Source organism: Nomascus leucogenys, chromosome 18 (genome assembly GCF_006542625.1).
Source record: "Nomascus leucogenys isolate Asia chromosome 18, Asia_NLE_v1, whole genome shotgun sequence".
NCBI classification, from domain to species: Eukaryota; Metazoa; Chordata; class Mammalia; order Primates; family Hylobatidae; genus Nomascus; species Nomascus leucogenys.
Window position 1 is genome coordinate 85,934,508 of NC_044398.1, and position 14,168 is coordinate 85,948,675.

A 14,168-nucleotide genomic window follows, 5' to 3' on the forward strand; every position below is an offset into this window, starting at 1 on the left:
GATGATAACTCTAATTTTTTGCTTCCCTAAACAATGCTGCATTCAACATCTTTGGGCAAAATCTTTCATTCGTCTCTCTCTCTGTTTAAATCTCTGAGGCTCTTCGTGTCTGCAGCTTAACTGTTTCAGAAGTACTGATTTATTCTCTCACAGTCCTTACCACTCACACTGGTTATCATCTTTAACAATGATTGCCAATCTGAGATAAACACACATGCACATACATGCAAAAGTGGCTTGTTGTTTTAAAATGCATGTCTTTGATCCACAAAAGCTTGCTAGCTGAAAGGGGCAGGGAAGCGAAGCAGAGATGTCCGGAGAAAAGGGGGAAGCAGACGGCAAAAGAGGAGTACCTCAGAGGAGCCCAGCTTGGTATATTTCCTACTTGTCAGATATATATTTCCTACTTGTCAGATAAAAAGCTGCCACTTCTGCAATGTGTAAATTGCACAGCATTAAGAAGGCGCTTGTGGGTCCTTCATAACAGCATTTCACAAATCATTGTCCCTGCTTAGCTAAACGCAGCCTTCCCTCTGGTCCTGATCTGGAGTTTTAAGTCTTTATGTCCAATTATAACAGTTAGGGAAGCTGCCTTCCTGTGTTCACACATCTCCTGAAATCATTGCCTTGTTACTGGGATGCCTTCCAGGGAGCACAGAAAAAAAAAAAAAAACTTGAACAGTCTTCAGATGGTTTGTTGGGCATTCACAGTTCATGCAAACCTGTTTTAAATCTGGACTTTGGGAGCGGAAAGTCCACGGACTGTGCTGTCATTCTACCACTGCAACAAAATCTAGGCAGGGCTATCACATAAAACCTCCTGCGATGACAGAAATATTTTATTTATTTATTTTTGAGGCAGAGTCTCACTCTGTTGCCCAGGCTGGAGTGCAGTGGCGTGATCTCGGCTCACTGCAACCTCCGCCTCCTGGGTTCAAGCAATTCTCCTGACTTAGCCTCCTGAGTAGCTGCGATTACAGGCATCAGCCACCATGCCCGGCTAATTTTTGTATTTTTAGTAGAGACGGGGTTTCACCATGTTGGCCAGGCTGGTCTCAAACTCCTGACCTCAAGTGACCCGCCCGCCTCGGCCTCCCAAAGTGCTGGGATTACAGGTGTCAGCCACTGCGCCAGGCCAAACGCTTTTTATTTCCATAGGATTTGGGGGAACAGGTGATGTTTGGTTACATGAGTAAGTTCTTTAGTGATGATTTGTGAGATTTTGGGGCAGCCATCTCCCAACCCACTAGCAAAGTGTGACTGCTCAGCACTTGAAATATGGCCAGTGTGACTGAGGAACTGAATTTTAAATTGTATTTAGTTTTAGTTAATTTACACTGAAGTAGCCACTTGTGGCTACCATATTGGACAGCAAAGATACAGTCATGAAAGAGCCAGTGGTCACCTGCATTTATGTCCCAAATCTCCCATCTCCTGTATCTCACGCTCTCTTTCATGTGACTTTGCAAGTTTCCTTGTAGCTGGGAGGCAGAACCTATTTTTCTACCTCTGGAATCTTCTTTGGACAACAGAAAGTGGTAGAAGGGCTGTCATGTCAGTTCTGAGCCAGGGCCTCAAGATGCCTTGCACATTTCTGTTTGCTTTCTTGCTCTTTTGAGGTCACCATGAGAGCATGCCTGGGCTAGCTTGCTGGAGAAGGAGACATCTGAAACAGGAGAGCTACCCCAGTTGTCCCAGCTGAAGCCATCCTAGGCTCAGGCAACTATTCCCAGCCGAGGACCACAGAGCCACCTCCCGACTTGCAGTTGGCTGCAGATAGGGGAGCAAGGCCTGCCCATACTGGGAAAACTGTCCAGCTGATCTGCAAACGTGAGCATTACATACATGCCTATTGTTTCAAAACACTGATTTGGGAGTTGTTTGTTACACAGTGTTATCGTGACAATAGACAAGTAAAGCACTGCCAGTGTGTGTTCTGTGAGGTGGGTGAACTGTCATGGGAGTCAAAGGAAGAGTGTTTCCAGAAAGCAGCAGTCAAAAAAATTTAGAAGTCAATCTTTGATTACTTGCCTCCCTTCACCTTCTTTATATTTTTTGAGATGGAGTCTCACTCTGTCGCCCAGGCTAGAGTGCAGTGTCGTGAAATTGGCGCACTGCAACCTCTGCCTCCCAGGTTCAAGCAATTCTCCCTGACTCGGCCTCCCCAGTAGCTGGGATTACAGGCGTGAGCCATCACACCTGGGCCCTTCCATCCGCTCTTCTCCTTATACACTGCCAGAATCCTGGTCAAAGCCACCATCCTTTTATAACCTGTGCCTCTGCAGGAGCTTCCTTAATTGTCACCCTCTCTTACTTTTGCCCACTATAACCTGTTCCCATAGTAGCCACGTCCATCGTCCTGCACTTAAATGCCACAGGCACTTTGCTTCATGCTTTCAATAAAATCCAAACTCCTTACCTGGTCCACAAAGCCCTACCGCTTTCTCTAGCCTCCTTTTGTTTCCTGCTACCCTAATCCACCACTTCCTTTCTCATTGCTGCCTCTGACTTGTCACTCTCACGTGACTTTATCTTCATTTTTTGCACAGCATTTACCCTTATTGATCTTATATTCTGGTTTACTTGTGCTTAGGTGCTGTCTGTCTTCACACTAGAATGGGAGGGCTTTGAGTTCACAGGCCTGGGCTGCCTGGATCAAGGCTGAATTCTGCATGCCTAACAAACACACAGCCTGACACATGACAGCTGCTCAATCAGTACTTATCGAAGGAGTGAAAATTCTAAAAGGGTTTTCTCTTGAACCTCGTGCATTTAAGTTACATCTACAGTCCCTGTAACCAAGGAGTAACACAAAGCCCTCTGATGCCTCGTCCTGACTGTATTTGGTATCCAAGTAATGAAAACCGTTAATGTCTCAAAACAGAAAAATAATCAAGATGCCGTACAATCGTCTACAGGAATGCAACCGATGTATTTGTTTGGCCCAAAGGTGTTTTTCTTGCTTATTATTTAAATACGATGAGCACTAAAAAAAAAATTAGGAGATTTGCCTGGCAACTGCAAGTCCACATTCCCACAGAATGTACTGCGGTTCAGCACCATGGACCTCCAGGTTCCCACGGTCAGCGCACCCTGCAGGGGCCACACTGAGTGATTCTAGTGCTTCGTGCCTGCCCTGGAGGGCATTTGGGGACCTGTAATAAAATGCTGACATCCTTATTTCTGGATGGTAGATTACAAGCAAACTTTATTTTCTTATTCTCTCAACCTGCCATTTCAGAAACTTCTGCAATACACATGTGTTACTTTATAATGAGAAAGAAAAATCAATAAACATTATTTAATGAAAGGTTATATTACAGACTGGAAAGGCACAATTTGCCTAAAATACCCAGATAAAGTTTTCACTTGCTGTTTCCCCACATGCCCCGGGGCCAGGAATCCATTCTCTTCTGCCTTTTGGGATAAGGGTCTTTTGTCCTGATTTATTTTCAGGCTCCTATTCATAAATACATTGGCTTTGCCCACAGCAAGGCACCACAGTTCTATTACAATAAAAAACGAGGTGGATACCAGAGGATTGCTGGCTCGAGGCAACGTGACAGCTCACTTCGTTCCAAAATGAGTACTAGGAAAAACTTTCAACGACCCTAGATAAATTGGGGGTGTCTTTTGGAATTTCCTGTAAGATCATTTACCTTATACATTCTAGGAAGCCTGCGACTGTAATTATTATGGAACGACATTTGCCTTCCAAGTGTCAGGCCCTGCACTGTCTACTGGGGATACATGCAGGGATTCTGCTTCCAGACTAGCACTGCAGGGAGAGAGACTCCCTGGTGACCTTGACCCAAGATACCGCACATGCTGAAGGTGAAGTCCCTGAACTACTTTCAGCTTGGGAGATGGTGGGTGTGGGGTGAGCTATCTTAATAAGTGTCATAGAGGAGGTGGTCCTTGGATGGCTTTGTTGACTTGAGAAGGGTTGGCTATGAAGTGGGAGGCAGTGAACAAAGAAAAGCACAGGGAGAGAACAAGGAATTGTTACTATCACACACAGTAGGTTCACTGTTGGCTGCATCATAATGGCAACTGGCAACTAAGATACCAGCAATGACCTGAACCCTGAGCAATTAGTACATAAAATACTGTCAAAATGGGAATAACAAGTCTGGGCACAATGGCTCACGCCTGTAATCTCAGCACTTAGGGAGGACGAGGTGGGCAGATCACGAACAGCCTGGTCAACCTGGTGAAATCCTGTGTCTACTAAAAATACAAAAATTAGCTGGGTGTGCTGGTACGTGCCTGTAGTCTCAGCTACTCAGGAAGCTGAGGCAGGAGAATCGCTTGAACCTGGGAGGTGGAGGTTGCAGAGATCACACCACTGCACTCCAGCTTGGGCGACTGAGCAAGACTCTGTCTCAGAAAAACACTGTATCACTCATCAGGTAGTTTTTGACGATTATCTCCTTTAAACTTCACAACACCTTATGATACAAAGATGATGAGTATTACTCTCCTCATTTCACAGATAAGGAAACCGAAGCTCAGTGAGATGAATGACTTGCCCAAGGTCAATAGCTTGTAAGCAGAGTTTAAACTGCAGGTCCTGGGTTCCTAACCCACACTAGTCTCCCTTTGAACTAAATCAGAAACTTTACAGAGAGAGAAGCTGAGGGATGTGAGGAGGCGATGGGCCAGTGTCACAGCCCTGCAGAAACCTTGCTGGCCAGGGATGAGACACCGCATGGGAAACCTGCCTGTGTTTTCAGAGAGTTAGTGAACAATCTTCTTCCCCCCAGCCCCGTCACATACTGATGCAAAAAAGAAAGAAGCTATGTTGTTAAACGAAGAAGAAAAAGGAGGAGAATGATTAGAGGCACTTCTGGGAATCTATCCTAAGGAAATAATCAGAAGAGAGAATGGAAAAAAGGGCTTTCGGAGAAAAGATTCATCAGAACATTATTTACAATGGCACATTACTGACAATGGCAACAGTGAAGGGCCAGATTAAGCAAACTCTGGAACTTCTGCTCAATGGAATACTAGAGGCATTAAAAGGAATCATTATCATTGCGGAAGCTACTGAGCAGCGTGGAGAAATGGGGGCTAATAGTATAATGCCAAGGGAGGAAAACAGGATACCCAATTCTTGTTGCAATTATGTAAATATCCAAAATGCATATTGCTTCAGAACAAAAGAAAGGGTACACAACGTGAAAGCCTTGGCTGGCTTAGGGAAAGAGATGAGAGGAGAAGGGATTATGTTGAATTATTTTCCTACCTCCCCCTCTTCTTTCCACGTCTTCTAGAACACTCTTTCCTGAAGTATCAGCAGTTAGTGGTAGGTGAGACAATTGTAAGGGGTGGTTGAGAAGTTTCAACAATAGTTCTGCCTATTAATTTTCTTTGTGATATTTTTAGGTGTGATGACATTACAGTGAATGTTTTTAAAAGAGTTATTTTTCAGAGATACATTATTAAAATATTGATGGCTGAAATGATAGGATGTCTGGGATTGACTTCAAACTGATCCGGGAGGAGGCGGAAGGTGGGTGAAGATGAAAATGAAACAAGATCAGCCCCATGTTGGAAACTGCCGGGGCTGGGTGATGGGAACATGGGGTTCCACTGTTCTATGTTGTACATCTTTGACATTTTCCATCAAAAAAAGTTGTGTATCATCTTCCACTTAAGACAAATGCTACATATGATATGGTGACATAAAGCTTCCTTCTAAAGTATATATATGTAGCATGAAGAATGAGTAAAATCACAGGGTACATAGGATATCTGGTATCTGAGAAAGTAAAGCACAATTGGAAATGCCATGCACGCTAGGAGGGTGGTGTTAGATGAGTTTTGGGCAAAGGAAGAGAGAAAGCGCAGGGTGGCATTGCAGATCCCTAAAGAGGAGGAAGGGCCCCCACTCTGTACCCTGAGCCTCCTCCTGCTTCTCAGCTCCCCTCTCTGCATCCCATATAGGGCTCACCGGCAGCTGTTCTCCCCATCCGTGTGCAGGGACATCTCGGCCCGTCGAAGACCCAGGCGGGCAAAGGAGTGGTACAAGGTGAGTGTCACGTCACTCAGGCTGTGGATACCGTCAGGCTCGTCGTAGACATTCTCCCAGTAGGAGCGGAGGCCCGGGGTACCTGCAGGGTAGTTCCCGTACAGGTAATAGTCCAGCTGCCCAATGATTTCCTGATTCACCACGGCTTCAAACTTGCGGGCAAAGAAGGTAGGCCGGGCTGTCTGCTGTACTCATGGGATTAAAAATAGAAAAGCCACATCAGCGAGTGCTGGGGGTGGGGGGAACCTAAGGGCATATCCTGTGGTTAGAAGCAAAGCTCTGCTGGACCCCAATTAGCTCCGATACTTTTTTGCACCTCTGTGTTCTCAGTTTCAATATCTGTAAAATGGGTTATAATAAGGGAGTGAGGAGGACTAAATGAGTTAATCTGTGCAGAACATCTGAAGCAATGATAGGCACTTAGTAAGCATCATTTAGATGTCTGTTAAAGAAACTAAATTTTAGATGGTAATAGCTGGGATGGATCTCAGACCTCATTTAGGCAGAGGTCACAGCTAGTAATCTAGGGCAAATACAGCCTGCAGATGTATTTTAGCTAGCCATATTTAAAACAAACATGAAAGAGTTCATGGAAATTCTTTTGGCTTCTCTTTAAACAGCAATAGATCTGGCAACCCCAGGTAACATGGTAACAACTGGTTAAAGCTGAAGGGTAGTGGCTGTTTCTTTAGACAGCACCTAGGTTCTTCTGCTCACTGCAGTCTCCACCACACCCTATTGGCTCTTTGGTATTTCAGCCAACTTGCAGACTCACAAGGGATCGTAATCTCTGGGACTTTGAACAATTCAGATTCCAGGCCAGGCATGCGCCTGTAGTCCCAGCTACTCAGGAGGCCGAGACAGGAGAATCGCTTGAACCCAGGAGGTGGAGGTTGCAGTGAGCCGAGACTGTGCCACTGCACTCCAGCCTGGGTGACAGAACAAGACTCTGTCTCACAGAAAAAGGACCTACTGAGTCAATAGCTCTGGAGTGTAGCTCAAAAAAAAAAAAATCCCAGGTGATTATGATTCAGTGTTTCAGGACCACTGATATCAACCAAACTCTCAAGGAAACAGGCCCAGAGATGGTAAGGGACTTAGCTGAGAACACACAGCAAGTCACTATCAGAGATGGGATGAAGAGTCAGGGTGGAGGGTTAAATACTAAGCACCTGTAATCCATCAGGTTTTATATTCAGTAAAAGGCCACACAGTAAATATTTAAAATAGCTTTGAAACCTTCAACTTTGCTTTTATGGCATAAAAGCAGCCACAGACAAGAGACTAAATAAATAGGTATGGCTGCATTCCAACAAAACTTCATTTACAGAAGCAGGCAGTGGGCTGACTTTGGCCCCCAGGGCTAGAGTTTGCTGACCCCTTGTGTAGGGCTGTGGAGACAAATAAAACACAGGCCTCTCCCTTGAGGAGCTTATTATTGTCTAGTGTTATTATTGACCTAAATTAGGGTCCAGCACTGTTTTCATGGTGGTAGATTAATAGCAGCAATAACTACTGACCACACACAATATGCAGGGCAATGGACTTATGTCATTACCTCTAATTTTCCCTGTAACTTGGCAAGGCAGGTATTATGATTCCCATTTTACAGATGAGAAAACTGAGCTCAGAGAGGCAAAGCGATATGTACAGACTCACACCATTGTGAGATTTGAAGCCCGAATGCATGACTCCAAAATCCAAGCTCTTTCTACTGTATCACTCCAGGACTGAGGCAACTAAGTGGGAAGCCCCCTCATGGTAAGTACCCTTGGTGTTATTCTAAACATGTCATCGCCAATCTGCTTCAGGAAACCTCTGTGGTGGGGAGCACAGCTTGGTTCCTTTCACAGTAGCACTGTAGAGAGTTAGACCACCTCTGTTCAAATCCTCATTTGGCTACTGTCTAGCTGTGCAGGTCAAGTCACTCAAACTCTCTGGGCCTCAGCATCCTTAAAATGGGTTACTAGCATAGTGTCTAGCACACAGTGTAGGCTGCTATTTGATTATTATCACCAGCCCCTTGTTACCAGGAACCCATCTAGGGGCAGAACAAACTCCTTTCTCTGCCTGTGATTCTGACCATAGCTGGATCTTCTAACAGGGTACGTTACTATATTATTCTTTCTCTCCAAGTTCTTCACACAAGAACTCCGAGTTCCTTACAGGTAGCAGTGTCTTGACTCTAGGTCTTGGGGGATATTCCTAATCTCTGCTTGCTGTGAGCACAAGGCAGTCTTTATCAGAGGCTACAATGTCCCCAGGATGCCGGGCTAGGATACAAATGCTGGCGCCTGCGGGGGAGTGCGGGGCTCTGCGAATCAACACGTGGAGGTTTTGTGCTCTAAGTCATGAATATTCTCTGCGATTAGGGCAGTGAGGGAGTGGTCCTCTCCAAACATGGTAATTCACTGAATAGGTCAAACACTCTCCTGCAACCCTCTCTGCAGGGAAGATGTGGGTTTAAGCAGCTTCCTGTCTGCCAGCTTAAGGTGGCTGCAGCTGCTGGGTGGGAACCTTAAGGGGAATACGAATGACAGAAAACCTGCAGTGTACTCTGTACTCATACAGGCACAAAACCAGGAAGGCAGCAGGGACTTCTGGAAAAAACTCCACTTGGAACACCCCCTTCCATGCCTTAGTTTCCTTACCTGAACAATAAAAGGGACGTCTGCCCCAGTAAAGCCAATGCCCACACAGCCTGGCACAGAGAAGATCAAACACAAACAGCATCCTGCTCACACATCAAGGACACCTTGGCTGGGTTATGAGCCTGGCACTGTGTCCCTGCCTTCCTGTGTCAGTGGTTTGGGAAGTAGCATGCCATCTCTCCACGGTGGCTCCAGTGACCTGAGTCATTCGTTTAACTATTTAGTGGCATTCATATTTGTGCTCTCTGCTGCTAGGTGTGGGGAGGGGTGGAGGAAGAAGCCAGCATGCACCATGCTGGCTTGGAGGGAGCAGAGCAGGAAGGGGTGCCCATCTTGGGGCCAAGCACTCTCAGGGCTTATATCCCTAAAATGGAATAATAATGAAAGGTCATTTGTTTTTGGGTTAATGAGTCAATGTGGTTAGAACAGCCCTGAAGTAAGTGCTCAATAAACACTGGCTACTGTTGATGCTGTTAACTATTATTATCGACAGCCAGGTTTGGGTACCATGTGATAAGATGACCTGCAGGTCTGGCCTTGGATTTCTGCAGAGGTTTGTTGGGAAGGCATCACTTAGGAGGCTGGCAGGCCAGTCTCACCTGGAAGCGGTGGAAGTCCTGTGGCTTGAAGTCGTTGGGGGAGCAGCCGCACCAGTCCACGATGTGCTTGTACTGGCACTTGCAGCCCAGCTTGCGATTCCAGTTGGTGATGCGCAGGTTGTTGTCCACCATGGTGTCGCAGTGGGGGCTGTTCTCCAGGACCGTATGGAAGAAGGACTGCAGGGGAGAGAGGGGCCGAGCCTGAGGACACCCACAAATGGACTGGGGTGGGAAATGGTGAACCCTTCCTTGCTCTGAGTTCAAGTAAGAACTAGTTGTTTAAAAGAATGTGGCATCTCATCAGAGGCTGGGCAGCTTCCTGTACAGCTTGCAGAACCACAAGCCAAATAAACCTCTTTTCTTTATAAATTACCAAGCCTCAGATATTCCTTCATAGCGATGCAAAAATGTGTAACACAACTACCCGGCTGTCAAGGGACTCTTACGTTCTCTGCATGCATTTGAGGTCAGCTGCCCATGTGGTCCAACTCAGAGTGGATGCTCTGTCCAACAGACTATGTGAAATCAAAGGGATTCAAGTCTGACTGGGGCGCTGGAATTTCACCCTGGGGTAGGGAGACCAGATTGATGGTTGTATTAGACCCACGGCTTCCTGCATCGTGGGACTGCAACATAGGGAAGGGAGTGGGTGGGGCTGCTGGCTGTCCATGGTACTGAACCACGTGCCATATTTTCTCCCTAATCCCAGGATTCTTGGTCAACTGCTTTAAGGGATCTGAGAAAGAGGCCACGTTGGATCTGAAAAGAAAAGAAAAACTAGAGGAGAAACAATCACTGGAGTACTTGAGAGATTGCAAGAGAGTGAGAGAAAGATTTCTATAATATTTCGACACTGTTTTATGACAGTCCCAGGCAAATATATTTCCTCCCTGTTCTCTCTCCCTAAGGGAAGCTGTTGGGGAATCTGTGTCTGCCCGTTACAAGTTTATGGGCACAGTCTTCTGATTTCTTCTAAACCAGTCCTCTTGAAGTGGTCTGGGAGAAGGGAGGGAAGGCAGAGATGCAGGAGGTGGGACTGAGCAGAGACCCTGGAGTATATGTGCTTGTGTGTGCTGGGGCCAGGAAGGGGTAGAGAAAGCACACACACGGAACTTTGGTCACCAGTATCGTGGCAGGCGTCTTGAATAAAAATAGCCAAACTCCCAAACAATCTCTTCTAAATGGATGGGTGGGTAAATGAGGCTCCACCCACCACCCCCTGCTGACCTTCCTGTGACACTAAATGACATGCCCATGAACCTGGATTTTAAGCTCGAATTGCCTACAAGCCCAGGGAGGCATACATTCTCTATCAAGCAGTGGGAGATTGCCCTGTGTCCTTTCATAATGATACAGAAATTCCCTGCAATATAATGGATGAGGAGGTTATCAGAATTGAGAGAAGAGGTGATTTTTGCTGAAATAGGATTAAAAGCTGATTACTTAACATGTGTGCAGAATAGTAAAACCTGGCCCAGTGATGACAAGCTCATCATCCCTCTGGGTGACGGGGGCAGTCAGCCCTCCCCGGAGCTTGGCACTGCCCCAGACACAGGCAAGAGATGTGCTGGGTGTGTGGCCTGCAGAAACACACATAGCCTACGTGGTCCAGGGAAGGAACAAGGGACCATTCAGGAGAAATGCCACAGACTCAATAGAAATGGAACCAGCTCTGCACTTTTCTCAAGCTAGATTGGAAATGAGGATGCAATCAACCTGGAGGTCAGGAAGATGAATCTGGAATCCCTCAACCCAGCTCTGACAGGCAGGCAGCTAAGGGAATGTCAGTGACAGTCCTTCAGAACTGGATCCCCTCCCCACTTCTAGATGGGGCTGGGACTGTTTTAATGGAGTATGACTCATGAAACCAACACCCTTTTCTTCAGGGAATAATACAGCAATGTTCAACATGAGAAAAGGCATGCTTGGTGTAAAAAGATGGTCATTACGTGATTGGTCACTGTAAAGGATGTGTCAAAAGTTGATGTGGCAGCCGGACATGGTGGCTCATGCCTGCAATCCCAGCACTTTGGGAGGCTGAGGCAGGAGGATCCCTTGAGGCCAGGAGTTCAAGACCAGCCTGGCCAACATGGCAAAACCCCATCTCTACTAGAAATACAAAAATTAGCTGGGTGTGGTGGTGGGCACCTGTAATCCCAGCTACTTGGGAAGCTGAGGCAGCAGAATTGCTTGAACCCAGGAGGTGGAGGTTGCAGTGAGCAGAGATTGAACCACTGCACTCCAGCCTGGGTGACAGAGGGAGACTGTAAAAAAAAAGTTGATGTGAGTGTGTCCTGAAAAGGTTAGCATATACAGTTGTACAGGTTACGCACTACATACCTTTTAGGGGTGCCATCAGCATTGTGGGTATCAGGAGGGGTTTTTAAATAACAGTTTTCTGGAGAATAGCAGTAAGGTTCTTATTCTAACAAAATCTGTATATCGTGTGATTTTTATGACCAATGGAAGCCAAGTATCTTGAGAAAGAGCTGCCTTTTCTATTTTGCACAAAAACACTGTGTGGACTGCTGGTGGTAGCACCGTGTGTCTACTCCACGCAGCCTCTGTGCAGACTGGAGGGAGACCAGGCATCCTGCTAAGACAGCAAGGATGTCTGGATGTGTAGACGACAATGTAGGTGGACCCAGAATCTCTTTGCCAAAAATTCAGCATCTGCTTTGCCACAAAGGCTAGAACAAGCCCCTACCTTTCTTGGGAAAATTTTCCCAGATACTCACCTCGGCAGGAAGCAGGGTGTAGGAGTAGAACTGTTTCATCTTGGTCACCAGATCATCTGTGGAGAAGGTCACATACTCTACAAACCTCCGGTTCAGCAGGAACCAGTCCGAGCCGCCATCCACGGCGATGCCCTCTGGGATCCGCCGATCTCCCAGGCGCCACATGTGAGCGTCGCACTCCAGGAAGAGCCGATCCAGGCCCTGCTTCCGAATGAACCTGGAAGAGAGAAAGCTGCCCTTAGCCCAGAGGTGTCCTGAAAGACAGAACGCCAGCCAGAGTCCAAACAAAACAACACAATCATGGCAATGATGGCAATTATTGAGTGCCTGCTGTGTGCCAGGTACTGCCCCAGGGCTCTGCGTGGAGTTTATCACTTGATCCCCACAAGTGAGGCACGCCACTATATTTACCCCTACGATGCAGGTACTATTTGACCCCCAATTTTCGTATGAGGGCACTGAGGCTTAGAGAGCCCAGGGGACTTACCCAGCACAGTCAGATGACAGTGATGATCTGCTACAGCTACTCCTTCTCTAGACAACTTTGGCAACAACCTCCTTATGCCATAGAAGCCTTGGCGGTTTAGTGAATGCAGACTATGGACCCTTGTCTCAGAACAGTGCTCTTCAATGCATACAACAGAATATGCAGGGTTATGAAACAGCGAAAAATAAAAACCCACCAAAGTTCTGATATATAGTAATGCCTGTGCTTCTTGACTCACACATTATATACAGGATTAGAACATTTTTTAAATTTTTATTTTTTGAGACAGGGTCGTGTTCCATTGCCCAGGCTGGAGAGCACTGCTGTGATCCTAGCTCCCCGCAGCCTCAAACTCCTGGGCTCATGTGACCCTCCTGCCTCCAGCTCCTGAGTAGCTAGGACTACAGGCATGCATCACCATGTTTGCCTGATTTTTAAAATTATTTTTGTAGAGATAGGATCTCACTATGTTGCCTAGACTGGTCTTGAACTTCTGGCTTCAGGCTCCCAAAGCACTGGGATTACAGGCAAGCACCACCATGTCTGGCTGCTGCTTAAATTTTTTGTAGAGACGGGGTCTCACGATGTTGCTTAGGCTGGCGTAAAACTCCTGGCCTCAAGCAATCCTCCCGCCTTGGCCTCTCAAAGTGCTGGGATTATAGGTGTGCGCTACTGCATGGGGCCTGGATTACAAAATACATTTTAAAACACAGAATGTATGGTAATATATGTGTTTCTTTATTAATACGTTAAATAACAAGATATGGCATGATATCATGGCAAGATATCATGGCAAGTCTATTATTTTTTGCGACAGGGTCTCACTCTGTAGCTCAGGCTGGAGTGCAGTGGCATGATCTTGGCTCACAGCAACCTCCACTTCCTGGGTTCAAGTGATTCTCCTGCCTCTGCCTCCTGAGTAGCTGGGATTACAGGCACATGCCACCTTGCACAGCTAATTTTTTTTTTTTTTTCGTATTTTTAGTAGAGATGGGGTTTCACCATGTTGGCCAGGCTGGTCTCGAACTCCTGACCTCAGGTGATCTGTCCACCTTGGCCTCCCAGAGTGCTGGGATTACAGGTGTGAGCCGTTGTGCCCGGCCTAACTCGTGAAATTTTGAAGTAGTGGTGAGCATAAATGACATTTAGAGGTATCTGCACCAACTATAATGCGATAGGAAAATAGATGATTCCTACTGGTGACTGAGTCAGTTACTGCTAATACTACTGTGATTTGTTACCTACATTTAACTAGATTTCAGTTGAAATTTCATGAAAAAAGATATCATTTTCTTCTCATCCAAAGTCACGAACCTCCCCTGAATTTTTCCCATGAACCCTAGATTAATAACTCCTACTCTAGTAACTATATAATGATCTTGTTTAGAATTTTGCAAGGCAGGCTGGGCAGAGTTGGCATTTCCTATTTTGTAGATGCAGAAACCAAAGCTGTTCAGGTCCCAGAGCTGGTGACGCGGGCATGTTGGGAGGGTGGACAGAGCTAGAACGAAGCCTTTTGGGCCAAACACTCTGTCCATTAGCAATTAGCATTCATTGCACACGTAACCATCATTGCCATTACCATCATCACCATATTCATTATCATGACTGTCACCGCCACCATCATCATCATCTCTATCTTCATTATCACCACCACTA

The 14,168-nt window shown here is 46.3% G+C and overlaps 1 protein-coding gene across 1 annotated transcript in view; it reads right to left on the reverse strand.

Moving 5' to 3' along the window:
- XYLT1 (xylosyltransferase 1) overlaps positions 1-14,168 on the reverse strand; it is a 371,622-nt gene that overhangs the window by 26,166 nt on the left and 331,288 nt on the right. The window contains exons 7-9 of the mRNA XM_012497124.2: positions 12,023-12,239; positions 9,285-9,461; positions 5,957-6,219 (exon numbers count right to left, since the gene is read on the reverse strand). Coding sequence (XP_012352578.2) covers positions 5,957-6,219; positions 9,285-9,461; positions 12,023-12,239 — 657 coding nt within the window. The remainder of the gene's footprint in view (positions 1-5,956; positions 6,220-9,284; positions 9,462-12,022; positions 12,240-14,168) is intronic.